Genomic DNA, 27,674 nt, shown 5'->3' with positions numbered 1-27,674 from the left:
TTTAGATTTCTGAGTCTCTTGAAAGGTAAGTGATTGAAAGACATGTATTTCAGTAATTTAAATAAAACCTCATTAATTTAGAAAACAAACTGTAAATGGAACTGACTTCTAGTTAGAAAAAACTTTAGATATTCAGCAGAATTTTATTGAATATTAGTTATGTGACAGACACTAGTATGATTGGGATATAAAATGAATAAGATGTATTAATTACACCTGGGGAACACAGGAGACAAATTCAGTTCCTTTGGCTAGAGCATTTCTGTATGAGGTCAGGTAACAGAAGATAAAGCTGGTAGTTGGGGCAAGATCCTAAAGAGCTTTGTGTGCCAAGATAAAGAGTCTGAACTTCCATTTCAAATTCTAATCAAGCCAGTACCACAATCACATTTGCTTTTTAAGATGAATCAATGATGGCAGTATCTGAATGGACTGAAGGAGTCATCCAGTTGAGAAACAAAGAAGGCCTAATCTAACATTTATCAGCTATGGTGTTGCTATACACTGGTGTGTCCCAGCCAGTTGTGATTTAAGTTATTCATTGGTTAAGAATAATAAAAATGCCAAAGAGTACATGTTATAGACCTCATTTTTAAAAAATTTTATACCTAAGTGGATTGCATCCATTCTTTGCCGTTGAGAGAAGAATATCTCTCACTTAACAATTGGAGAAGTCTTAGACCAGAGAGGCCCCTATGCCATACCTCAGCGTAAAGGTCCTGTTAGAACAAAGACTGCCATGTTTTTCATTGCCTGCGGTTTCCCCCTTGCCCAGAAACCCCAGAGATAGATGTTTGTGGGTACTGAGAGACCCTGCATTCATGAATAGGCCAAAAAAAAAAGCAAACCATGTGAGGAAACCCTGTGAACTGCAGGATGGAGGCTAAATTGAACGAGCAGAACAGACCTGACAGAATTAATGAAAGAAACAGGAGAAAACTTACTTACAAATTAGAATCTCAAGGAGATGCAATAATAGTATTTAAAAAGCTTTCTGGAATGATAAAGCAATTTCCAAATTTTAAAATTCAACAGTGGAATTAAAAAAGAAAATGATTCAAAAGAACGGATGAAGAGAGGGATGATAGACCAAATCTTACCTGAATTAAATTTAAACCTGCAACTTCAGATTGAAAGGACACACAGAGCCTTAGACTAAACTAGATTGATGAGAAAAGACACATACATATCCTGATAAAAAGTCTTAACAATCACAGAAAAAAAATCCCTGGCCTCTGCAACCTCAAAGGCTATTTTTTTCTTTGTAAGTATATTCTAGAAATGTGTCCAAGAGGGGTCAGATAAACAAAGATCTTACTGTGACTCATGTTCTAAATACTGCTTACCTGTGCACATGAACCTTTATAGTGTTTTGAGTTTAACATTTTTTGATTGTTGGTAGAACATAGACTTTTAGGCTTCCTGAACTCCTGAGTTTATTAATATGATTTGTTTCATCATAACCCTGTGCTAATATTTGAAACTCTGAAATGTGGCCTTTTAATTTCACAGGCCTGTGGGCTTTCTCCTAGAGATGTTACCACTATTAAACTACTCAATGAAACTAGAGACATGTTGGAAAGGTATGTATACTGCATGTAACAGAAAGCATGTGTTTCTTTTTTGAATGTACTTATGACCATTTTATAGTTTTTTTTGAACAACGTTCAACATAATATTCTGTTAAAATTAAATTTAAAATCTATTCCCCTGCCTTAAGTAGGATTTCCTACCTAAACTAATAGTCCTCTTATTAGGGTGGGGAGGGAAGCAAAGGTTTTTTTTTTAGGAGACCCATGCCTTGCCCCCACCTACTTTCCTAGCCTAGAGACTCTGATATACTAGTTAAGGAACTGGAAGATAGTTAGCATTTATATTTTGAGGAAGGCTTTCAAGGGTGATTCTCATATGCTCAGTGTGTAGTGGTAAATGGTTAACAACCAGCCCTGTAAAGAAAAAAGACCAGAAACAAATTGTAGCCACAGCAGTGCTGACTACCAACTTGAGGTCACTCAGTGCTGACTTGGAGAGTTGGGAAAAGATGCTCTTGGCAGCCAAAGCTAGCCAGCTCCAGCTAGGCCTCAGGTGTAGACACATGTACACACATGCTAATGTGTATGCACACACACCTGTACTCAATTTTGAGAACTACTTCCCCTAACGCTTTCAGGATAGTCTATAATGTTCCTAAATCTTTGAGTGATAAAAATTTCACATCCTCCCTAAACTGAGTATTACTATTTTAAATTACACAGAAGAGAGCCAGAGTGTTAGAAATGGAAAAAGCATCAGATTATGCATTAGAAGACGAGAGGACCTAGATTCAAGGTTGGCTGTCCTATTTACTATCTGGTCAACCTTGATTGAGCCACTTAACACTCGTTGAGGTAGTTCTATCATTGTGAAATCTTAGTGGTAATACCAGTTCCATCCACTTTATCTTAAGTGATTAAAATATCAAAGTTTCTTTTCAACTAAAGATAATTTAAGATCATTTTTTCTATTTTTTTTCTAGTTCTGTTTTCTGGGCAAATTATATCCTTTGTTTATAATATTTTTTCATAATCTTGAAGAAAATCAGCAAATTTTTAGGTTAACTCAGCTACTGACTCTACTATCTGAATTCATCAAGTTCTAGTCCCTTGACTTTCTACAGTAGCAATCTCCACTTTTTTCTTATTCAAACCACTCCATGAAGCTCTAGAAAAAGGTCATCAGTGAACTTTTCCCAAATCCAGTCAACATGTAATGCTCATCTTACTTGGCCTTTCTCTAGTAATTGACACTGGTGATCAAGGCTTTCTTGAAATTCCTTTCTCTTATGGCTTCAATGAAAAATCTAATTTTTCTCTCAGTTCTCAGATCATTTCTTCTTAGGTTCCTCTATGCCTGCCTTTCCTCTAAATATTAGTGTTTCCCAGGTATTTGTTCTTATTTCATCCTCAGCTGCCCCAAGCAATTTTATATACTCCTACTAATTTACTGTCTGTATGTTAGTAATTCCCAAACTTATAGCCCTAGCCCTCCACTCTCATGAGTTGAATTGAGATTTCTACATGTCGAAGATAGAACTAATCTGTTCAACTAGGCAGTTTCTAACTCTCATAGCATACATATATTATTCTTTATATCAAAGAGTTTTTGTGAGGTACTGACATGATGTAACAAAAAGAGCTTGAACTTTAAGATCAAAAAGGCCTGGGTTCAAATTCTGGCTCCCATATTTACTAATTACATAACCTTTGGACAGATTTCTTCATCCCTCAAGTATCCAGTTCCTCATCTGTTGTACATGTTAATAAAATATTCTGTCTCACTGGGATGATATGATAGAGTATATAAGGCAAACCAATAACCTGTGACTATAAGAGGATTCCTCAAGTGTTTCCTCAAGAGAAGTAATACTATTTATTGATATTTATAAAAATACACTTATAAAGTGCTGCCTAATGTAAGAAAATCTAGCAAAATGCATGAATATTCTCATTGTGTTGTGCTAAATAATAAGCTCACTTTTTATGCTTAACTTTTAAGATTGACTCCTTGATATATTTTTATAGTGTTTTAGTCTAAAAACTAAATTGTGACTAGAAATGTTGGTGGTTGTCAAAGGTAACCACATCGTTATTGAATTTGTGTCCTTTTCGATTGAAAATCTGAAAAGTAACTTATCCTCTTATTTTGTGTAGTCCAGATTTTAGTACAGTTTTGAATACCTGTCTAAACCGAGGATTTAGTAGACTGCTAGACAATATGGCTGAGTTCTTTCGACCTACTGAACAGGACCTGCAACATGGTAACTCCATGAATAGGTAAGAAGACATAAAAGAATGTTATCAGTCTAAAGAATGTTCTAATAAAATAGTGCTTTGGGATGTGTTTATTTTTTGTTCCAGGTAACAAAAATATCTTAGAGGATAAATTTGAATGTTTGTTTTTTCAACAAATTAAACTCTGTTCAACCAATGACTCCTTCATTAGGAGGAGCTCTTTCAGTATTCAATATTAAAACTTTCATTTCTTCCAAAAATTTTGCCACTATATAAAGTACTTAAGTTGTGAAACTATTTTTTCTATAGGCCAAATTTCAATTATTGGGGCTTTTTAGATTTCACTCTTTAGAATACAAAACTGAAAACATTATTTAAGTTTTAATGTTTTCTCTTATATTATTCCAGTACTATAAGCCATAATTAGCCTGTATAATTCAGCCAAGCATTCTTGTTTCTAAATTCCCACTTGATGAATTATCTCCTAGTTCTACAGCCCTTATTGTAGGATTAGGAATGTTTATTTAGTGCAATTGGTAGTGATTTTAATCATAACTATTACTAAGTCATGGATTCACACTGCCAAATGATATCTTATGGTTTTATTATATTCTTATCATCTCAGCATGAGCACCTTGAATCTCCTATTAGGATTTACACTCTTTTGCAGTTTTTTAAGTTAAATTCAGAAAATAATAGGTACTAAATCAATGTTAACTGACTATAAACTCATCTGTTAAAATTAGGGGTAACTAACTGATATGCAGTATGTATGTGCAATGTCCAATTTAATTCTCAAATACACAGGGCAAGATTATTGTATTTGCCCGGTTCTCTGGGACCCATCTTTATTATACAAAAAGGAATAATTTGCAGTTAACATTGAGGATTTGGAATGCCTAGCATCATAAAATTTATTTTCTGAAGCAATTTAAATATCATCCTAAAATGTTTTTTAGCAGTTCTTTAAATTATCAAAAAAAAATTTCAGCCTCTATAAAATACTCCCTAAATCAAGGTGCTCCAGTCAACAAAATTTCACTATAATCTCTACCTAGCAGAAGTATTAGTCATTTCCTGAGTAGTTATAAGAATTGTAATAGTTGATATAATATAAACAAATACTTGATCTTATACACTAAAGAATTATAAAAATTATGTTACAATTACATCAGCCATTGATAGTCTTTTCTGAACTCCTGTAGTACTCATTATCACTCCTGTAGTACTCAGTGTTTATACTTAACTATTGGCAAAGAAAGAAAATATCACTAATTATGTGTACTACAATTAATAATCCAGAACCCTCAAGAGAATCAACAGAAAAATGATGTAAACTAATAAAACATTAAATTTTACATATATATGTATATATTACATATGTATATATTTATGTATATACTATATATACAACATGTGCATATAATATATGTGTATATATAAACATATATATATATAATATTAAAAGTTTTCCTATCACAAGAAACAACCCAATAGAAAATATGATGGATAAACATGGGATGTAAAAGAAAAACTATGCACTTAAAGTACGAATATATATATGAGTCCTAAATAAAATATAAAATGAAATCCAGAAATATATAGCAGTAATAATAGTGACCAGTACTTCTGTTTTCTTTTTCTACATACAAGTATGATAGGTATTTTTCAGAACATTATCTCATTGAATTCTTAAAATAGCCCTAGGAAGTAAGTACTAGTATCTTCCTCTTGCCACAGGTGAGGAAACTAAGACAGAGAAAAATTAAATAATTTGTGGTCACGCAGCCAGCGAGTAGTAAAGCCAGATGTTCACTCACATTTGTCTCACATCAGAGCCTGGAATTTCTAGTTATTCTCCAAGACTGTGACTAATTAGGGTTTATTTTAAGAATGCAAGGAAGTTTAAACATTAAGAAAGTTATTACACTAATTCATAACATTAATAAGTTAATAGGACAAAAAACAAGCATCATCTTCAGTGTTGCTGAAAAAGCATTCAATAAAATATAACTTTTATTACTGATAAAACCTCTTCTAGAAATAAAAAATCCTTTTTATATAATAAAATATTTGAAATCAAAAGCAAATGTTATACTTAATGGCAACACACTAGAATTATTTCCATTAAATTAAAAACAGTATAAAGATGGTCACTATTGTCATATTTATTCAGCATCATTTTATTATTCTAACCAGTGCAGTAAGACTAGGAAGAGACAATTTTGAGAACCAAATTCAGGAATGCCAGTGATTTTTATATATTTATTTTGCGAAGAGACACTTACTGAATGTTTATTACTGTATAATAAACTGTTAGTTGACTCTTGATTTTCTAAGTTAAATTCTTATCTTCAGAAAATGACATTAGTTTCAGAAAGGGAGAGAAAAAAGTTATTGTTATATGAAAGTGACATGATTTTATACTTAGAAATCCAAGAGAATCAGCTAAAATTTGTAAAGTTAGCTTCCCAAAATTAATCTATAAATGTGGTCAAAGTACCATCAAAATCCACTGAGGATTAGAGAGTGGTTGCTTTGTTATTTTTGAACCTGAAAAATTGATAGTACTGGGCTTCCCTGGTGGTGCAGTGGTTGCGAGTCCGCCTGCCAATGCAGGGGACACGGGTTCCTGCCCCAGTCCCGGAAGATCCCACATGCCCCGGAGCGGCTGGGCCCGTGAGCCATGGCCACTGAGCCTGCGCGTCCGGAGCCTGTACTCCGCAATGGGAGAGGCCACAACAGTGAGAGGCCCGCATACCGCAAAAAAAAAAAAAAAAAACTGATAGTACTAAAGGAGGAATAAAGGGCTGAGAATACTCAAGAAATTATTGAAGAAGTAGAGCAATGAATACTTTCCCTATAGAACATGTATTATAAGGTACAGTTATTCAAATAATATGTTACTAGGAATAGATGAATCAGTGAAATACGATATAAAATCCAGAAACAGGCTCTAAAATATACAAGATATAGCATATGATAAAAGTTAGGAAGAGATGTATTATTTAGTAAATAACGGTAAGACAGTCATGGTAAGATGACTAATTGTAAAATAAAGTTAGAGCCCTTCTGTACCATACTTATAGCCAGAAACAAAAACAAAAGCAAAAACCAGGGGGTTTAAACAATCAAAACATAAATGAAGTGATAGAAAACAGGTGAATATTTAGCTGATCTCAAGATGGAGAAAGTTTTTCTAAGAATGAAAGTAAAGAACTTTATATGAATAAAATAATGTTTGGCAGTAAAATTTAAAAGTTAAAGATCAAGTAAGTTATAACTTTATAATCAATATTAAATGCAAATGATATATTGGGGAAGTATTTGCAAATTATATGCATCATATACAGAGGTTAATAGCATTATATACACATCAGTTAAGGAAGGAAACCCAAAGAAGGAGATGGTCAGAGACACAAACATAATTCACAAAAGAGCATGTAGAAATGACCAATTTGTCCATTTATCTAAAATCTGTTTATTAAACATCTGCTATTTATCAAGTACTTTACTAAGTCTCTGTCCTCATGGATCTTATAATCTAGTAGGAGAAACAGACAGTAAACATAATTGCATAAACTATGATAAGTGTTATATAGGAAAAGAATGTTGAGCATATAATAGAAGTATTTGAACAAACATGGAAAGTCAAGTAGAGTTTGCAAGGAAATAATTTGAACAAGAACAAAAAGATGAGGTCTTGGATAGAGTGAGGCAGTTGACATTCAGAGCAGAAGTCATAGCGCAAAGACTTTGAAGACAGGAGGACCACAGTACACTTCGAGGACCTGGAAGACCAGTGTGGCAGCTGAAAGGATGGAACTAGGGAAAGAATGGTGTGAGATGAAGTTGGAGAATTCAGCACATACAGGTTATGATTGTCAGCTTGAGAATGCTGGGGAGCCACTAGAAAAGTGGCAGGAGAGTGACAGGATGGGATTTACATTGTAGGATCACTTTGATTGCTTTGTGAAGGTGGAATTGGGAAAGTAGACATTGGGGGTGGGACATAGCAATGGATGAATGAAACTTTTATTAATCATGTCAACAAGTATGTTTTGAGCACACACTGCACCAGGCCCTTTACAAAGTGCTAGGATAATACAGTGAGTGAGGTGGGCATGAAACCACATGGACCTTGTGTGGTAGTGCTGTCTTCAATTTCTGTGGAAGACAAATTCACTAACATATAAAGAGACACATCAAACAAAAATCATGACAGGTTTTGAAAAATGCTGCAAAGGTACCAAGGGGGAGAAGTGGCGGGGTGGGGGGTGGGATGGTGAGATGAATTGGGTGATTGGGATTGACGTGTATACACTACTATGTATAAAATGGATAACTGTTAAGAACCTACTGTATAAAAAATAAGTTAAATTTAAAAATTCAAAAAAAAAAAGAAAAATGCTGCAAAGGTACTGTGAAGGAGAATAATGACTGATCTCTTCAGGAATGCATAAATCTCTCCACTTTTTTCAATGCAATCCCTATCAAACTACCACTGGCATTTTTCACAGAACTAGAATGAAAAATTTCGCAATTTGTATGGAAACACAAAAGACCCCGAATAGCCAAAGCAATCTTGAGAACGAAAAAAGGAGCTGGAGGAATCAGGCTCCCTGACTTCAGACTATACTACAAAGCTACAGTAATCAAGACAGTATGGTACTGGCACAAAAACAGAAATATAGATCAATGGAACAGGATAGAAATCCCAGAGATAAACCCATGCACATATGGACACCTTATCTTTGATAAAGGTGGCAGGAATGTACAGTGGAGAAAGGACAGCCTCTTCAATAAGTGGTGCTGGGAAAACTGGACAGCTACATGTAAAAGTATGAGATTAGATCACTCCCTAACACCATACACAAAAATAAGCTCAAAATGGATTAAAGACCTAAATGTAAGGCCAGAAACTATCAAACTCCTAGAGGAAAACATAGGCAGAACACTCTATGACATAAATCACAGCAAGATCCTTTCTGACCCACCTCCTAGAGTAATGGAAATAAAAACAAAAATAAACAAATGGGACCTAATGAAACTTCAAAGCTTTTGCACAGCAAAGGAAACCATAAACAAGACCAAAAGACAACCCTCAGAATGGGAGAAAATATTTGCAAATGAAGCAACTGACAAAGGATTAATCTCCAAAATTTGCAAGCAGCTCATGCAGCTCAATAACAAAAAAACAAACAACCCAATCCAAAAATGGGCAGAAGACCTAAATAGACATTTCTCCAAAGAAGATATACAGACTGCCAACAAACACATGAAAGAATGCTCAACATCATTAATCATTAGAGAAATGCAAATCATAACTACAATGAGATATCATCTCACACCAGTCAGAATGGCCATCAACAAAAAATCTAGAAACAATAAATGCTGGAGAGGGTGTGGAGAAAAGGGAACACTCTTGCACTGCTGGTGGGAATGTGAATTGGTTCAGCCACTATGGAGAACAGTATGGAGTTTCCTTAAAAAACTACAAATAGAACTACCATATGACCCAGCAATCCCACTACTGGGCATATACCCTGAGAAAACCAAAATTCAAAGAGTCATGTACCAAAATGTTCATTGCAGCTCTATTTACAATAGCCCGGAGATGGAAACAACCTAAGTGCCCATCATCGGATGAATGGATAAAGAAGATGTGGCACATATATACAATGGAATATTACTCAGCCATAAAAAGAAACGAAATTGAGCTATTTGTAATGAGGTGGATAGACCTAGAGTCTGTCATACAGAGTGAAGTAAGTCAGAAAGAAAAAGACAAATACCGTATTGTAACACATATATATGGAATTTAAGAAAAAAAAATGTCATGAAGAACCTAGGGGTAAGACAGGAATAAAGACACAGACCTACTGGAGAACGGACTTGAGGATATGGGGAGGGGGAAGGGTGAGCTGTGACAGGGCGAGAGAGAGTCATGGACATAGACACACTAACAAACGTAACGTAGATAGCTAGTGGGAAGCAGCCGCATGGCACAGGGATATTGGCTCAGTGCTTTGTGACAGCCTGGAGGGGTGGGATAGGGAGGGTGGGAGGGAGGGAGACGCAAGAGGTAAGACATATGGGAACATATGTATATGTATAACTGATTCACTTTGTTATAAAGCAGAAACTAACACACCATTGTAAAGCAATTATACCCCAATAAAGATGCTAAAAAAAAAAAAAGCATTCCCTCAAATCTTAGCACAGCATACTAGTTAGATACCATAGCTTCAGCATTTTCATGATATTTAAAAGGAAAATTTTAGTGTAGTCCCAGGTTTAAATGTATGAAATGTGATATTTTATGTAATAAATCAAGTCTTTAACCCACACACAAAAAGTAGTTTCATTATTTAACAGTCATTATATATATAGTCACACATAACATTCATTCATTCATTCATCCAGGAAATGTTTATTGAGCATTTACAGGTTAGAAGGTCATTGCTGTAGTCTAGAGAAGAGATAATGCCTAGTGTGGATAGGTTTGGCAATGGGGAGAAGTAGACACATTTAAGAAATATTGAGGATTGTGGAGAGGCTGGATATAGGCAGGAGAAGGAAGTACCGATGATCCCAGGTTTCCTACTTACTCAGCTGACTAGATGACAGTACAGTTCACTGAAGTAGAGGGAAAAAACATTTGACATTGCTAGTAATTAAGAGAAATACAGAGCAAAACTGTGAGATGCCATTTTCAGCTATCAGACATATGAAGGTTAAAGAAAAAGATAATGCTTGATGTAGAAAGAAGGCATGATAGAGCAGGTATCCTCATAAACTGTTAGAGAAGCAGAGAGCATTTGGCAATATACATTTTAAAGCTTAAAAGCATTCATACCCTTCGACCCAGTAATTTACTGTAAATACAAAAAGTTATTTATATTAAGGAATATTAGGCAAAAACTTAAATGCCCAACTGTAGGGAGCTGATGATATAAATTGTCACAGCTAGAGGATGGATTACTATATAATTATTAAAAAACAGACAAAAACTTTGGAAGAACTTTTAATGAGATGGAAAAATGATTATAACCTGTGAATAAAAATGCAAAACAAGTGTTGCTTGGGATGTTATAGTTGTGTGTTAAAAACACAAAAAGTATAGATATATATATATAAAAAATTACTGGAAAAAATTAATTATGATGTCAATTGACATCATAGTTGTTATTTCTAGGTGGTAGAATTATATGTGGTTTATATTTTCTTATTAATACATTTCTATAAGTACTTTTCAATGACTATTACTTTTATAATTAAAATATTAAGTTCCTATAAGATAATTTAAGAAAATAATTATTACTGTGATGATTTTTCAGTCTTTCCAGTGTCAGCCTGCCTTTAGCTAAGATAATTCCAATAATAAATGGACAGATCCATTCAGTTTGCAGTGAAACACCTAGTCATTTTGTTCAGGTAAGAGGAAAGCTTGGGGGTATTATTAAAAACAGACTGTACTCTTGGTTGTGATCCTATTTGTCCAACATAAAATTACATTTCTCTTCTATGATATTTGTTCAAAGAAACCAAAAACTTGAAACCACATGTAGAGTATGGTAGCATGACCCATGAGAGTAATAATGTATCATGGCACTTTTATGAGGTTGGGAATACCTTTCTCCATGTTATAGTCCAACACGTGTTAGACAGACTACATTTTAGTCCAAATACATTCTAGTGGTCAGTTGAATTTACAGTGTTACTGTTTTGCATTAAGCTGTGCTAGTAGAAAAGTTGAGCCTTGAGGCAAATCAGCGAACTAGTTCCTCGCATTTTGAGGAAAAATTGAAAATTTTTATGGGAAAGGTAAAGCATCTTAATAGCTAATAAATACAACAATTAATAGTGCACCAATAATCTGCTCATTAAAAACTGCATACTCAGTAGGTTATTTAAATTTTTCATTGGACTACCTATAACTCCATCTCCTTTCTTAGGAAAGCATTTTAGAATACATTGAGTAAGACTAATTTTATTAAAAGGACAACTTTGAATCCATAGGTTTTTTTCCAAGTCACTTGCAAACTTGGAAACTGTACAACAAGTAATAAATTACCTGCAATACACCTCAGTTCCAAACCACTGCCATAATGTGCAGTGCAAAGAGACCCTAGGCCTAAGTGTAAAGATGGCATCTTCTCAGTATCGTTTATCTCTGTGGATTTCTACTTGAGGACATGAAGAGTCCTGGGACTATGGGTTGTAATTCTTCCTTTCTCTGTATAGTGTCATTAGCTTGTCCTTAACATGCTACTTTTCCTCACTCCTTCAGTCTTCTGTGTCATCCTCTCACCCATGAGAATTAGCCATTCATATTTCAGAAGAAAGAATGAATAAGGCTGATCTCATTTCACTTAATTTTAAGCTTAATTTAAGCTCAAAAAATCTTAATTAAAAACTTAGTTTTAAATTTTCTGTTTATTTTTTTTAATTTTTACATGTATATTAGTGTGAGAAAAAAAGTTATAACTTCTGGCATTTAAACCTTTATCTTTCTCCATTTTCATGAAGTCTCTGGCTTCATCAGTAAGCTGTTCATCTTGACAAGTGGGAAATACAGCTAAGCGTAATACAACACCAGCTCTGGTGCTTAAGTAATTTATGTTCTACATTAATTAAAGTCTGTATAATTGAGAATGAAGACAAAAGGTTTCAACCTAGTAAAAACATCATTGATACTAATGCTTAGTAAATTTTCTTAGTGTGACTGGATGTAGATTGAGTTTATAAACTAGACCATTAATTGACAAGACTTCCACCAATTTTTTTAACTATGATTTCTATGAGTTAAAATGCCACGTGGTATTCAGAGAATTTAACCTTGAATTTGTGAGAACAAGACTTACCTAAGCTCACTTGGGTTTTCTGATGCTTAGGAGAGAACACAAAGGATAGGTTCACTTCTTGTTTCTCTGCTGCTCACAGGGCACTTAATGGTTTCTGTTGTCATAGATCCTTTCACTATCTGGAGAAGCCTGTGGACGCCTCCTCAGAATAATGCCTATAAATGCATATTGTAAAATACGTAGGTTTTAAAGAAAACCAATTGCATACAGTTTTAAAATACTTTTAAAAATCAGATTTACGATATAGCAATATTGCTTCTTTGTTCATGCATTAAGTAACAAGATGTAATGGCACTCCATGTAACTTCCACAGCTGTCTATCATATGATGTAAAAATGTCTGATTTCTACTAAAGGCAAATTCAGAGGTTCTGCTGCTACTATCAGTTTGTTGCTTACATTCATAACTGAAGGAAATGCTAGATTTTAGTTGAAGGTTAATGAAAATAAAGATGTAATTTTTTCCTTATCTACATTCACAGATCCCTTAAGAACCCCTGTTCTCAGGTGTATATGTGTGATTATGTATGTGTGTATATGTAATATATGATATACTACATATATTCTATGTTAGAAAGTAATATACCTCAATCATGTCATGTCAGCTTCCAGCAAAAGTACCTTTAGACTTGTATAGTGTTGTAATCATTTATTCAACAGATACTCTTCTAGCACTTGACACACACAGAAATCCATTTGAAGACTATTTTGGGTCATCTTCTCTAAGCCACACTTGAATACTTATCATATCCACTATCTCTCACGTAAGAACTTAAACAATAAACATCTCCAGGAATTTATTATAAGAAAAACTACTTCTTTCATTAAATGGTTTTCTTTTTGGCCTTAATGCCACAAAACTTAGAGCTAACTTTGTTGCTTGATTACAGAAATGAATTCTGATTATCTGTTCTTTTTATAAACTGTAATGTTTTATTGTCGTCTTTGCTAGGATCTGTTAATGATGGAGCAAGTGAAAGACTTCGCTGCTAATGTGTATGAGGCCTTTAGTACTCCTCAACAACTGGAGAAATGATTTTTTCCTTCAGGAAGAACTACAGTGGAATTCATTTGCTTTAAAAAATACACTGAATAAATCAACTATATAGAGGGTAATGATTTGGTACTGAAATATCTAATAAAAATATATTCATAATCAAAGTCTTCATTTCATAATAAAATAGATTTATTTGGCATCTTAATATATTTTTTTAAAGTCATCAACAAACTGGTTTTTGTGGGCATATCTGAGTGTACACAGGGCAAATGTCAGAATTGTTAATAATTTGTTACACCATGGATATTAGTTCCAAACTGATTAATGTAGATACTTCTTTTATATAATAGGAAATTCAGTATACTTTGACATTAATACTGAGGTAAAATCTGTTTGGGAAGTAGGTGTGAAGTCTGGAAAATAATGCTATTTAATCATTAAGTTCTCTGGACTACAGTATACAGGAGTGAATCAGACTTCCAGTTAGTATTCAAAGGGATAAGTTATTTGTCTTAAATATACCTGATTGAGGACTTCGTTTTTTTAGAGAAATCAGTTAATGTAGCAACTGTGATCTGGACTTCCCTGGCAGTCCAGTGGTTAAAACTCCCTGCTTCTCCTGCAGGGGGAACAGGTTCGATCCCTGATCCCTGGTCGGGGGAACTAAGATTTTGCATGCCGCATGGCACGGCCAGAAAAAAATAGGGAACAACTATGATCAGCAATTTTTTTCTTTACTGTTGTTAACAATCCTTAGGAAACTACATATTGATTTAGGGGCAAAAATTGTGTTGATGCCGTTTACTCACAGCTATGATTAACTACTGTACATAGTTTCATTCATTTTTTGTAAATAATTTTAATAACTTACTTTGTATTGATTTTGAACAGTGAATCTTATTGCAATAAAGTATTTTAGTAAAATACGGTTTTATTGAGTTAATACTTTACAACTATTAATTTATTTGTCCCATAGCATTTTTGCTGTTATTTTTGGAGATTACACTAGTTTTCAAGTTTCATTTTAACTGGTAATTGTTGCTTTCTTTTAACTTATTTGTTTAGAAAAAATAAATAGCATTTCCTTCTGAAAAGAAATAATTCATTGTTCTAGTAAATCTATAGTTCTTTATATGGGTAATTAGAGCAGAAATAAATGAATCATGATCGTCATTATATTAGATATATTTTCAGTAGCATAAGAATATTTTCAGTAGCATCATTTTATGTTGTTTTATTTCTCTAACATATAACATATAGCTAAATAGTAGAAGGTAGAAAATGAATTGTGAAGTCTCTTCTAAGGCCAGGTTAGGCCTGAAGCCAACCACTAGGGAATCTATGCCTAGAATATTTTTTTAAAAAAACAAAAAACAAAACAAAAAAAACAGAAAAAACAGATGTAAAAGTGGAGAGGAGAGCAAATGCTTCTTTTCAAAATTTGACAGAATATAATGATGTTATTTCTAATAGGGTGGTGGAAAAACTATATTTTGGAAAATTAGTAAATGTGTGTGTAATAGGGCATGCATCTCTTCCAGCAATATTAACCCAGGATTTCATCCAAGGAAATTTTGAGAATGAACAGGTGCAGCCTTGTTAAGGATAGAAAGCTGATCATCTGAAAATTATCACCTGGAATCATCTACCTCTGTAGAGTTGTAGCAGTTTTAGAGATGACAAGGTAAAAACCACATGTATTTAAAGCTAATTGGACTTAGACATTATAAATTTGTCTTCTAATTGTACAGTAGGAGCCCTTTTATCTGGGACCCTTAGTTGTTTGGTTAATCCAAGAAGTCATTTAAAGCAGGGTATCATTTAAAAAATAACACATGTATTCTTAGATATTTTAACTTAAAATATAAATAATCTTTATTTGCCAGTTATTGAATGTAGGACCCATGTCTTTTCTACCTTTTCAGTGTAGGTCTGCTTCTAAGGGTTCTCTAATTGTCTTTCTTATACAGATCACATGTATTAACATTATATAGTTGTAAACCAGGGGTACAGAATTCTTGTAGATTTTTACTATATTTCCCTTCAGTCTTTTACAACTTTTTTTTTTTTTTTGGCTGCGTTGGGTCTTCGTTGCTGCGCGCAGGCTTTCTCTAGTTGTGGCGAGCGGGAGCTACTCTTCATTGCAGGGCGCGGGCTTCTCTTTGCAGTGGCTTCTCTTGTTGCAGAGCACGGGCTTTAGGCGTGCGGGCTTCAGTAGTTGTGACTCGCGGGCTCTAGAGCGCAGGCTCAGTAGTTGTGGCACACGGGCTTAGTTGCTCCATGGCATGTGGGATCTTCCCAGACCAGGAATCAAACCTGTGTTCCCTGCATTGGCAGGTGGATTCTTAACAACTGTGCCACCAGGGAAGTCCTTTTACAACTGTTTTACCCACAATTAATTAACCAGTACATTTAAATTGGAAAAAAAAAAGGCAACATATGTTTATCTAGTTTTTCCAAAGTATTCAACTTGGTTTTCACAGAAACTATAACTGTTCACACTCATTTCATCTGCTTATGCAACATGATAAAAAGTTCTACTGGCATAATCAGTTTGGTAACTATAGTAGTTTCCTAGAACTGCCATAACAAATTACCACTAACTGTGTGGCTTAAACAATAGAAATTTATTCTCTCACCATTCTGGTGCTTAGAAATCCAAAATTAAGGTGTCAGCAGGGCCATGCTCCCTCTGAAGACTCTCAGGAAGAATCCCTCCAGTCCTTCCTTGACTCTTCCAGCTTCTGGTGGCCCCAAGAATTCCTTGGCTTTGTAGTAGCGTAGTCTCTGCTTCTGTCTCCATATGGTCATCTTTTACATGCTTGTGACCCCTGCATCCAGTATGATCTTACTTCAATATTTACTTTAATTGCATCTGCAGAGACACTACTTCCAAGATCATATTCTGAGCTTTTGGGTAGACGTTAATTATTGGGGAACACTATTCAACCCATAACAGTAACGAACTCAACTAACCCTTGGTAAACATATATTGCAGCAAGTGAAAATCAAGGTGAAGCATGTGCCAGACAGAAGCCTACTAACTGAAAGCCTGCAGCTTGCCTGGGCGTCAATCAGTATGCTTTTCCAAGAAAATGGAGAGCATCCGTTAATCTAGTGAGTTGGGTAAATGGAGATTACTTAAAACAGCTTCTACTTTCTCCTTCAAACTTGCATAAATGTGTTGGTTACTGTATATATATAAAAATCTGATATGAACAATTATTTATTTTTTTGCAAGTTAGGAAGGTTTTCATCTAACCAGGTCTTTTACTTACAAAATTGAAATGAACAGAAGGCAAAACATCTGTCTTGTTTTCTATTGTCCTAATTCATATTTATTTGATTAGCCTGACCTTTTAAAGTAATTGTGTTGCTTCAATGTGGCACTCATAAGAAAATGAGAGTCTTATTAAAGTGATATCCATATTTTAAATGATATCAATGTCTAAATCATTCAGTCTAATAATCTAGCTTTGCTTGCCTTCAATATTTCTCATCATTAAAGAAAAATCCAAAGTTACTGAAATTCAAAACAAGTCAATTTTGTGCCTATTTAGTAACTCTGGGAAAAGGCACAATTGCTTGGGGGGTTAAGGACTATTGGCTAAAATAGGTAATAAGAGCTCTGGTTTTTAATTATCCTTACTATAATTCCTGCCCTCCATACCAATGATAATGCTAAGAATTTGATGGAATATTTTAAAATGCTTGTTATGAGTCCCACTTATAGTATATTTCACATATAAGCAAGATATACCTTAAATAAACTTAAATTTGGTGTCTCATTCTGTTTCATATATAATGTCTGGTTATTAGCAAAGCATTTTATCAGCACCTCTGAATGCTGAGCTGTATTTTATCATTTAGCTCCCTCACAGCTACCCATTAACTAAACCCTATACCTAACTATAATTTGCTTAAATAGTTCCATTTTCCCTCTATTTGTAAAGGTCAAGATGGACAGGGTAGGAATTTAAATGATTGACAGGTTTTTAGTCTCAAAAATACTTTCTTCAGGGCTTCCCTGGTGGCGCAGTGGTTGAGAGTCTGTGCTTCGCAACGGGAGAGGCCACAACAGTGAGAAGCCCGTGTACCGCAAAAAAAAAAAAAAAAAAAAAACTTTCTTCAAACAAACAGATGACCTCACTTTTATGTTAAGATTCTTCTAACCCTGTTTATTTGGGTTTGAGGGCTTTTTTCCTTTTTTTGTTTTTCCTTAGTCTAGTGTTTGGGATCATGTAAATCTGTCTTTGGACCTCTAATAAAATGTTACTTGGGATTTAGAACTCTTAAAGTACTTATTCATGTAAATACTTTGGCATGGTTTCAAAATTTTGATAGTTGTAGAAACTTCAGCAATGAATAATTTTTTTTAAGATTTTCAACTTCAAGATGATTTTAGAAAATAAATATGAATAGTATTTTATTTCCCTGTCTACTTGAAGCATTTATAGGGAACAATGAGATGTCCACATTTGATTGATATGACAAAATGAAGCCTGTAGCACTTCAAATAAAGATCTAGCCATGTGGAACATCTTTTGTTAAGGGGAGTAAGTTCTTTAATCAGTGTTTCTTTAAATTTACATCAGTATTATTTTTGCTTCATTCTTAGGGAAGATCTGAATAGACTTCCTAATTTTCAGCTAGCTGTTCAATTTGCTTAAAAGCATATACAGGAAGTAAATTTATTAATTTAAATTGGTCCTCAAATTAGCCCACCCACAAAAATAGGCCCATACCTCCAATCCCACACACTCACCTCCCCCTGCCAAAGAAAAACGTGGAAGAATACATACTAAAATATTAGTAGTGGTGATCTTAACAGTGATTTTGCCTTTAAGCATTTCTGTATAATTTTAAATATCTATAGTGAACATATCAGTTTTATTACCAAGAGGGAAAAAAAGACAAATTTTTTTTATAAAAAGAAAATTACTGTAAGCATTGGAAATAAAATATTAAGCCAAATTTATTATATACCTATGAACCTCTATTAGTCGGCTAGGGTTGCCATAATAAATACCACATATAGGATGGCTTAAACAACAGTAATTTATTTTCTCACAGTTCTGGAGGCTGAAAGATCAAGGTGTCAGCAGGTTTGGTTTCTCTCGAGGCCTCTGTCCTTGGCTTGCAGATGGCTACCTTCTCACTGCATCCTTACATGGTCTTTCCTCCATATGCTTGCATCCGTGCTCTTCCTCTTCTTATAAGGACTCCAGTCATATTGGATTAAGGTCCCACTCTTATGACTTCATTTAACCTTAGTTACTTCTTTAAAATCTCCAAATACAATCACATTGGGGCTTAGGGCTTCAACATGTGAATTTGGCAGAAGACACAACTCAGTCCTTAACACCACCAATTCCTCACTACTCTGAAACAAAATCCCCACCTCTGAATCACACGTGGAAATAAATTCAGTGTGAAGGGACGTCAATAGCAAAGTGCACTGGAGAGTTAAACCAGTTATGTGAGTAATTTAGGAAATTCTGGGCCAATTTTACATTTGCTTTCTCTGTGTGCTACAATTATAGAAACCTGATACATTCTAGTCTTAGATATAACTGCATCAGGAAGCACTCTACTGCAAATCAGGTCACATTAGTTAGTGCTAGAGCCCAGCCCCACTTACAGGGCATCTGATGAACAGTTAGCTGAGGCAGTTCTACCATGATGCCATTTTGCTCCAAAGGAGTCCATTGAAGTGGCTGTCCATGTCCCAGTAGTTCAACCTGAAATTAAAAACATACACACAAATGTCTCCAAGTGTATCTCTGACTCCCTCACTTTATTCGGAAGGAGTGGTTGATATCTCTTAAAAAGCAATGTGGACAGAAGATTCATTTTTTACTTTTATTTAGTGGATTACAAGCTGTTTTAAAATGAGTGTATACATCTGTCTTGCTCCCATATTACTCTTAAAAGTGTGCAGGATTTGGGGAAGAATTGTAAAGATTGAATAGTGTCAGAGTAGAGAAAATTATTCTCAAACCAATCTGCACGACTAAGGCCTGCCCAGTTCTCACACAGAATGTTTGAAGAAAGGCTCAGCTTCCTTATCCAGCCACCATTCCCCCCAAGATGTTCCAATAACCTCCACTAATCAACAATACCTAAGTGTGATCAATTATTACTGTAACTGTTCTATATTCTTCATCTTATACAAGGTGAATTTCAATAAGTAGTTTTCTATATATCTGTGGTTATTTTGAACCAGAAAACTTTGCTTATCATGTAGAGTAACATAAAAACAAAACCCGTGACCTTTCAAATAACACTATTGATGGCAGCCAAAGAGAGCATAAATAAAATAAAAAGATAATGTCATGCCCAGGACACTAAGCTGTAATTAAACATCAGATCTGAACTCATCTCCTTTTCTGCCTGATTGGCCATAAGTGTTAGAAATGAAATATGGAAAAATGATGCAAGGAAAAGCATTTGGACAATTCACATCCCAGAAAATTTTCAGTTTCTTAAAAATAATCTATAAAATATATCAAAGTGAACTCGATGCCAGAGCTGATGGTTAAAACTGTGAGATTAACCTTTAATTTTCCCCCAGTTTTTTGTGAACTTGAAATGGTAGGGCCATGACATCTCATAGTTATTCAGATGTGTTCTGGGGTGGGATGTCAGGGGAAGAATCTGGACTCCAGTTTTACGAAAAGATTCATTTTGGATGCATGCAGTGAGCCTGAACAACATAGAATGACTGTGAAGAAGATATTTTAATTGATATGCATGGAGATAATATAGCCGTTTTATAGGTTTGGTTTTCTGGGAAATGAAAGAAAACTTTCAAAGGTTTTTGCCAAACATTGCCATTGATGAAGTCCATTTTTAAATTACTCTTATGAGGTATAAGAGGAACACATATAAGGCTCACCCTGAAGTTAAAAGTTATGTCTTCATCAGGTTATTCTAGGCAGCAAGTTAAAGGAACAATAAAGACAAAATTCCCTCTTACCTCTGTTGCCCCCAGAGTAGCTTTGGGCTGACCAAGAAACAGCTGTCCTGATGTGGGCCATTTGAGAAACATGGCATAGACCAATTTGTTTTTAGGTTTGGACGTGTACCTGGTTAAAAGGGAATAAAAGCATAGTAATATTTCTCATTATTTATGGGTCAGGTCTAGAATTATTTAACAGAGATACTTCCATTCAGTAAATATTTACCAATGTTTTTATTAATAGAGTGAAGGAAAACTAGCCCGATGGTAGCATAAAAAGCACCAGAAGGGTTCTGATCCCAATTCCCGTGTATGTGTGTGGAGTGGGGAGAAGTTCCCCACACCACCAAGCAATTCTCGGACACTAACTGGGTGTCCTACAATTCAACTCAATTCTGACACCATCTACCCAGATATAGTGTCAGATTCTACAGGTTAAGGGTTTAGTCCTACAAGACTGCCCCCTCCCCAAATTCAGACACCAGTCACAAGTCCAGATTGTCACCTGGGCTTCTGACCCACAGGCTATAGATTGGAGCTTCCTACGACCCCCTCCTTGAGTTCAACTAATTTTCTAGAGCAGCTCACAGAATTTACAGAAACATTTTACTTCCTGTATTACAGGTCTATTATAAAAGGATATATCTCAGGAACAGCCAGATGGAAGAGATGCACAAGGCAAGGTATGTGGGAAGGGGCAGGGAGCTTCCATGCCCTCTCCAGGTGCTCCACTCTCCCTGTACCTCCACCAATCCAGAAGTTCTCTAAACCTCATCCTTGGGATTTTTATGGAGGCTTCATTAGTCATTATTAATTAAATCAATGACCACTGATGATTGGTTCAACCTCCACCCTCTCACCCCTCCCTGGAGGCCATGGGTGGGACTGAAAGTTCCAACCCTCTAATAACATGGTCGGGTCTCCTGGCAACCAGCCCTCATCCTTTGGTAGTGTCCAAAATCACCTCACTGACATAACAAAAGACACCTTTATGGCTCTCATCGCTTAGGAAATTCCAAGAGTTTTAGGAGCTCTGTGCCAGAAACAGAAAAAGACCAAATATATATTTCTTATTATAAATCACAATTATCACAGCACCTGTCTTCCCCACTTCCCCAGTGCTAAAAGGAAGTTCTTGGAACCGAGATTTTTCTAGTACTACTCTTCTTCATCAGACTTTTCTCATGGAGCTGGAAACAGGTGGGGGAATGTGAGCAAAGAGCATAAGATGCAAGAATAGATGGCTTTCCACCTGATGATCAAATCTTCATACTCCTTCATTCAACAGGTATGTATCTGTCAATGCTGGGCCCAGTACCGTGCTTGGTGTTAAGGATACAATAGAAAACAAAACACACTTAGTTCTTCTTCTTGTAAAGCTTAGACTAGAGTGAGGGAGAGAGACATCAAATAATCACACAAATAATATAGAAGGGTGAATTTTTATAAGCACTATGAAAGAAGAGGAAGTTGAAAGATTATAACAAAGGCATGTTTTTACGTTATACCATTAGCAAGAAAATGACATTTAATCTGAGACTTAAAGGATGAATGTGAGCAAAAGGGAAAAGGTGAGAAGAGTAAGGTCTAGACAAAGAAAACAGAATTCATTCATTTTTTCACTCAATTATTTGACAAATATTTATTGACATCTTAAAATGTTAATCACTGTTTCAGAGCTGGAGACATAGCATTGAACACAGTCCCTGTCCTCATGGAGCTTACATGTAGTGGAGAAAATTAGAATGAGCAGAAAAATGTATGTCAGATGATGATTAAATGTTATGGAGAAAACTGAAGCCCAGTAAGAAGAATAGAGCATGCCTGTGTGAAAATTGATAAACAGGAAGCTCAATTAAAATAGAGTCAGGAGACCAGAGAGGGGAGCTCCCATGCCCTGCAACAATAGCAGAGCCCACATGAAGTAGGAAGGCTCCTCTTATTACCTGGCAACAACTCAGCCAATGAAAAGCCATGGACTCTTCATTTACTATAGCTTTCCCAGCTTCCTTTTCCCCCCAGTAAAAGAGTTCTCCTTCCCTTGCTGTGCAGGGACTTACATGTGGCTTGCCACGTTTGCAGACCCCAAATTACAATTCCTTGCTGATCGCAAATAAACCCACTTTTGCTGGAGAAATAACTGGCAGTCTATTTTAGGTCAACACTACGTTGGCAAAAAGGGATCTAGGTGTTCTTTTAAATAAAGTAGTCAAAAAAGAAAACTACAGACCAATATCACTGGTGAACATAGATGCAAAAATCCTCAACAAAATACTAGCAAACAGAATCCAACAGCACATTAAAAGGATCAAACACCATGATCAAGTGGGGTTTATCCCAGGAATGCAAGGATTCTTCAATATATGCAAATCAATCAATGTGATACACCATATTAACAAACTGAAGGAGAAAAAAACATATGATCATCTCAGTAGATGCAGAGAAAGCTTTGGGAAAAATTCAACAACCATTTATTATAAAGGCCCTCTACAAAGTACACATAGAAGGAACTTACCTCAACATAATAAAGACCATATATGACAAACCCACAGCCAACATCATCCTCAAAGGTGAAAAACTGAAACCATTTCCACTAAGATCAGGAACAAGACAAGGTTGCCCACTCTCACCACTATTATTCAACATAGTTTTGGAAGTTTTAGCCACAGCAATCAGAGAAGAGAAAGAAAGAAAAGGCATCCAAATCGGAAAAGAAGAAGTAAAGCTGTCACTGTTTGCAGATGACATAATACTATACATAGAGAATCCTAAAGATGCTACCAGAAAACTACTAGAGCTAATCAATGAATTTGGTAAAGTAGCAGGATACAAAATTAATGCACAGAAATCTCTGGCATTCTTATACACTAATGATGAAAAATCTGAAAGTGAAATTAAGAAAACACTCCCATTTACCATTGCAAGAAAAAGAATAAAACACCTAGGAATAAACCTACCTAAGGAGACAAAAGACCTGTATGCAGAAAGTTATAAGACACTGATGAAAGAAATTAAAGATGATGGAGCGATATACCATGTTCTTGGATTGGAAGAATCAACACTGTGAAAATGACTATACTACCCAAAGCAATCTACAGATTCAATGCAATCCCTGTCAAACTACCACTGGCATTTTTCACAGAACTAGAATGAAAAATTTCACAATTTGTATGGAAACACAAAAGACCCCAAATAGCCAAAGCAATCTTGAGAACGAAAAAAGGAGCTGGAGGAATCAGGCTCCCTGACTTCAGACTATACTACAAAGCTACAGTAATCAAGACAGTATGGTACTGGCACAAAAACAGAAATATAGATCAATGGAACAGGATTGAAAGCCCAGAGATAAACCCACGCACATATGGTCACCTTATCTTTGATAAAGGAGGCAAGAATATAAAATGGAGAAAAGACAGCCTCTTCAATAAGTGGTGCTGGGAAAACTGGACAGCTACATGTAAAAGAATGAAATTAGAACACTCCCTAACACCATAAACAAAAATAAACTCAAAGGGATTAAAGACCTAAATGTAAGGCCAGACACTATCAAACTCTTAGATGAAAACGTAGGCAGAACACACTATGACATAATTCACAGCAAGATCCTTTTTGACCCACCTCCCAGAGAAATGGAAATAAAAACAAAAATAAACAAATGGGACCTAAAACTTCAAAGCTCTTGCACAGCAAAGGAAACCATAAACAAGACGAAAAGACAACCGTCAGAATGGAAGAAAATATTTGCAAATGCAACAACTGACAAAGGATTGATCTCCAGAATTTACAAGCAGCTTATGCAGCTCAATATCAAAAAAAGAAACAACCCAATCCAAAAATGGGCAGAAGACCTAAATAGACATTTCTCCAAAGAAGATATACAGATTGCCAACAAACACATGAAAGAATGCTCAACATCATTAATCATTAGAGAAATGGAAATCAAAACTACCATATGATGTCAACTCACACCAGTCAGAAAGGCCATCATCAAAAAATCTACAAACAATAAATACTGGAGAGGGTGTGGAGAAAAGGGGACCCTCATACACTGTTGGTGGGAATGTAAATGGATACAGCCACTATGGAGAACAGTATGGAGGTTCCTTAAAAAACTACAAATAGAACTACCATACGACCCAGCAATCCCACTACTGGGCATATACCCTGAGAAAACCATAATTCAAAAAGAGTCATGTACCACAATGTTCATTGCAGTTCTGTTTACAATAGCTAGGACATGGAAGCAACCTAAGTGTCCATCGACAGATGAATGGATAAAGAAGATGTGGCATATATATACAATGGAATATTAATCAGCCATAGAAAGAAATGAAATTGAGTTATTTGTAGTGAGGTGGACGGAACTAGAGACTGTCATACAGAGTGAAGTAAGTCAGAAAGAGAAAAACAAATACCGTATGCTAACACATATATATGGAATCTAAAAAAAAAAAGGTCATGAAGAACCTAGGAGCAAGACGGGAATAAAGACGCAGATCTACTAGAGAATGGATTTGAGGACACAGGGAGGGGGAAGGGTCAGCTGTGACAAAGTGAGAGAGTGGCATGGACATATATACACTACCAAATGTAAAATCCATAGCTACTGGGAAGCAGCCGCATAGCACAGGGAGATCAGCTCGGTGCTTTGTGACCACCTAGAGGGGTGGGATAGGGAGGGTGGGAGGGAGGGAGATGCAAGAGGGAAGAGATATGGGGATATATGTATATGTATAACTGATTCACTTTGTTATAAAGCAGAAACTAACACACCATTGTAAAGCAATTATACCCCAATAAAGATGTTAAAAAAGAAAAAAGAATATCAGAGGATTGTTAGGGGATTCTTTGGGTCCTCTGTGTTTATACTAACCTCAAATTAAATATCTGTACATTCTGTCACATTAATTTAAATCTTCACTAAACTTACTTTCTTAAAAGGAATAGACAACTTGTTCTCAAGGTAAATCAGTGATGAAGAAAACAGAAAAAATCATAGACCTTCTGATTCTCTTGACTGATTCCTTACTGATTTGGAGACAAACTTCAAATTTTAAAAAATTATTTTGAGCCATGTTAGAAATCATAATCACTCTCACATTTGGTAATCTGAAGCAGTTTTAATTTCTTAAACCAATGGCATTGCTGGAAATTACCTGACCCCTAAATTTTAAAATGTGTTCATTTATTCAAAAATTATCTATTTGTGACTACAATATACCTGGAACTCTTTTAAGTTCTGGGTGTACAGCAATAAAGAAGAAAGTCTACATGCAAAAAAATAAAAATAAATAGAATAGTCAAGGAAGACCTCTTTGAGGAGGTGGCGTTGAGGAGACCTGAAGGATGTGAGGGAGAACCACGTGAGCAGAGGAAGAGAACAGCAAGCACAGAGTCCCAATGCAGCAGTATGCTTGGCCTGTTGATAGAACAGCAAGGAGGGCAGAGTGACTGAAGGAGAGGAAGTGAAGGATAGCATGATAGCCAATGAGATCACAGAGACAAGGTGCTCGTTTTTATAGGACCTTATAAGCCTTTGTAAGTCTTGAATTTTTCTCTAAGACTGGAAGCCGCTGGAAGAATTTGAGCATGGGAGTGTCGTAACCTGACTTATTATTTAAAAGGTTTTGTAGCAGATAGATTAAAGGAGCACAGATGGAAATAGATCAGACAAGAAGCTACTGAAATAATCCACGGGGGAAACGATGGAGACTAACAGGAAGAGGGTTGCCACAGAGAGGATGAGAAGTGGTCAGATTCCAGATATATTTCAAAGATATGATGAATTTACTGATGGATTGGCTGTGGGATGTAAAAGAAAGGGAAGTTAAGGACTCCAAGGTTTTGGGCCTGACAAGCACCTAAAAGCATGAAGCTGCCATTAACTGAGATGGGGGAGACTGTGGGTGGAACTAATTTAGAGCAAAATTTTAAGGACCTAAGTTTTGGACACAACAGGTTTAAGATGCTTTATTTTTAAGTGGAGACACTGACTAGGAAGTTGAATATATGAGTCTGGAGTTTAAAAAAGATGATTGCACTGCAGAGGTCATCAGTATGGCATTTAAAGCCCTGAAAATAGATGAGATCACCTGGGGAATTAAGATAAAGAATAGAAGTCCAAGGGCTGAGCCTCAGGGCACTTCAAGGTTTAGTGGTCGGGGACTTGAGGTGGAACCAGCAAAGGAGACTAAGAAGGAATGGCCAACAGGCACAGTGAAGACAGAGACAGCCATCACCTGGAGCAAATGCTGACAGTAAGCTCAGATGATAGGGACCGCGACTGACCCAGTGAGGGAGAGGTTCCTGTGGACCTGGATAACAGTGATTTTATAGAGTGTGGGGTGGAAGTCTGACCAGAGTGAGTTTAAGAGGGAAACTGGAGGGCTTCCCTGGTGGTGCAGTGGTTGGGAGCCCTCCTGCCAATGCAGGGGACAAGGGTTCAAGCCCTGGTCCAGGAAGATCCCACGTGCAGTGGAGCAACTAAGTCTGTGCGCCACAACTACTGAGCCTGCACTCTAGAGCCTGTGCGCCACAACTACTGAAGCCCGCGTGCCTAGAGCCTGTGCTCCACAGCAGGAGAAGCACCGCAATGAGAAGCCTGTGCACTGCAGCGAAGAGTAGCCCCCACTCACCGCAACTAGAGAAATCCGCGTGCAGCAACAAAGACCCAACACAGCCAAAAATATACATAAATAAATAAATAAGTTTTTTTTAAAAAAGAGGAAAACTGGAGCAAGAAACTGGAGATAGCAAGTAAAAAACATTCTTTCAAGATGTTCTACTATAAAGGAAAGTAGAGAAATGGGAAAGTAGCTGGAGATCTAAGTAGGATGGAAAGAGTTCAAGATGAAAAAAACCAAAACAGGTTTTTATGCTGATAGGAAAGGATCTAACAAAGAGGGGAAATTGAAGATGAGGAGCAAACGGGGAGAATTGCTAGAACAATATCCTTGAGTGGATAATCTGGGATGGGATCCAGGATACACGGGTTTGCTTTAAAGCCAAAAGCGAGAGCATTTGACATTGTGTGTGTGTGTGTGTGTGTGTGTGTGTGTGTGTGTGTGTGTGTGTGTGTGT

The 27,674-nt window shown here is 35.9% G+C and overlaps 2 protein-coding genes across 9 annotated transcripts in view; one reads left to right on the top strand and one right to left on the bottom strand.

The window, feature by feature from the left end:
* PEX3 (peroxisomal biogenesis factor 3) overlaps positions 1–14,576 on the top strand; it is a 36,545-nt gene extending 21,969 nt beyond the window's left edge. For both annotated transcript variants that reach the window (XM_027084760.1, XM_027084771.1), the window contains exons 9-12: positions 1,513–1,583; positions 3,690–3,812; positions 11,111–11,207; positions 13,589–14,576. In XM_027084760.1, coding sequence (XP_026940561.1) covers positions 1,513–1,583; positions 3,690–3,812; positions 11,111–11,207; positions 13,589–13,672 — 375 coding nt within the window. In that variant the 3' untranslated portion in view covers positions 13,673–14,576. The remainder of the gene's footprint in view (positions 1–1,512; positions 1,584–3,689; positions 3,813–11,110; positions 11,208–13,588) is intronic.
* Positions 1–27,674, bottom strand: part of FUCA2 (alpha-L-fucosidase 2) — a 60,583-nt gene that overhangs the window by 20,110 nt on the left and 12,799 nt on the right. For 2 of the 7 annotated variants that reach the window (XR_003428332.1, XR_003428333.1), the window contains exons 6-7: positions 20,613–20,721; positions 19,275–19,374 (exon numbers count right to left, since the gene is read on the bottom strand). Coding sequence is in view for 3 of the 7 variants with exons in the window: in XM_027084715.1 (XP_026940516.1) it covers positions 12,722–12,792; positions 19,275–19,374; positions 20,613–20,721 (280 nt within the window). In the remaining 4 variants the exon portion in view is untranslated. Of the gene's footprint in view, positions 1–12,618; positions 12,793–15,954; positions 16,465–18,583; positions 19,375–20,612; positions 20,722–27,674 lie in introns of those variants that run through there. The other 5 variants (XR_003428331.1, XR_003428328.1, XM_027084715.1 and 2 more) reach the window with 5 other exon arrangements.

Source organism: Aethalodelphis obliquidens, unplaced genomic scaffold (genome assembly GCF_003676395.1).
Source record: "Aethalodelphis obliquidens isolate GAN/ISIS:26980383/991018 unplaced genomic scaffold, ASM367639v1 scaffold3, whole genome shotgun sequence".
Lineage (NCBI taxonomy): Eukaryota > Metazoa > Chordata > Mammalia > Artiodactyla > Delphinidae > Aethalodelphis > Aethalodelphis obliquidens.
Note: the sequence above shows the minus strand (reverse complement) of the source record. Positions and strands in the feature narration are given on the sequence as shown.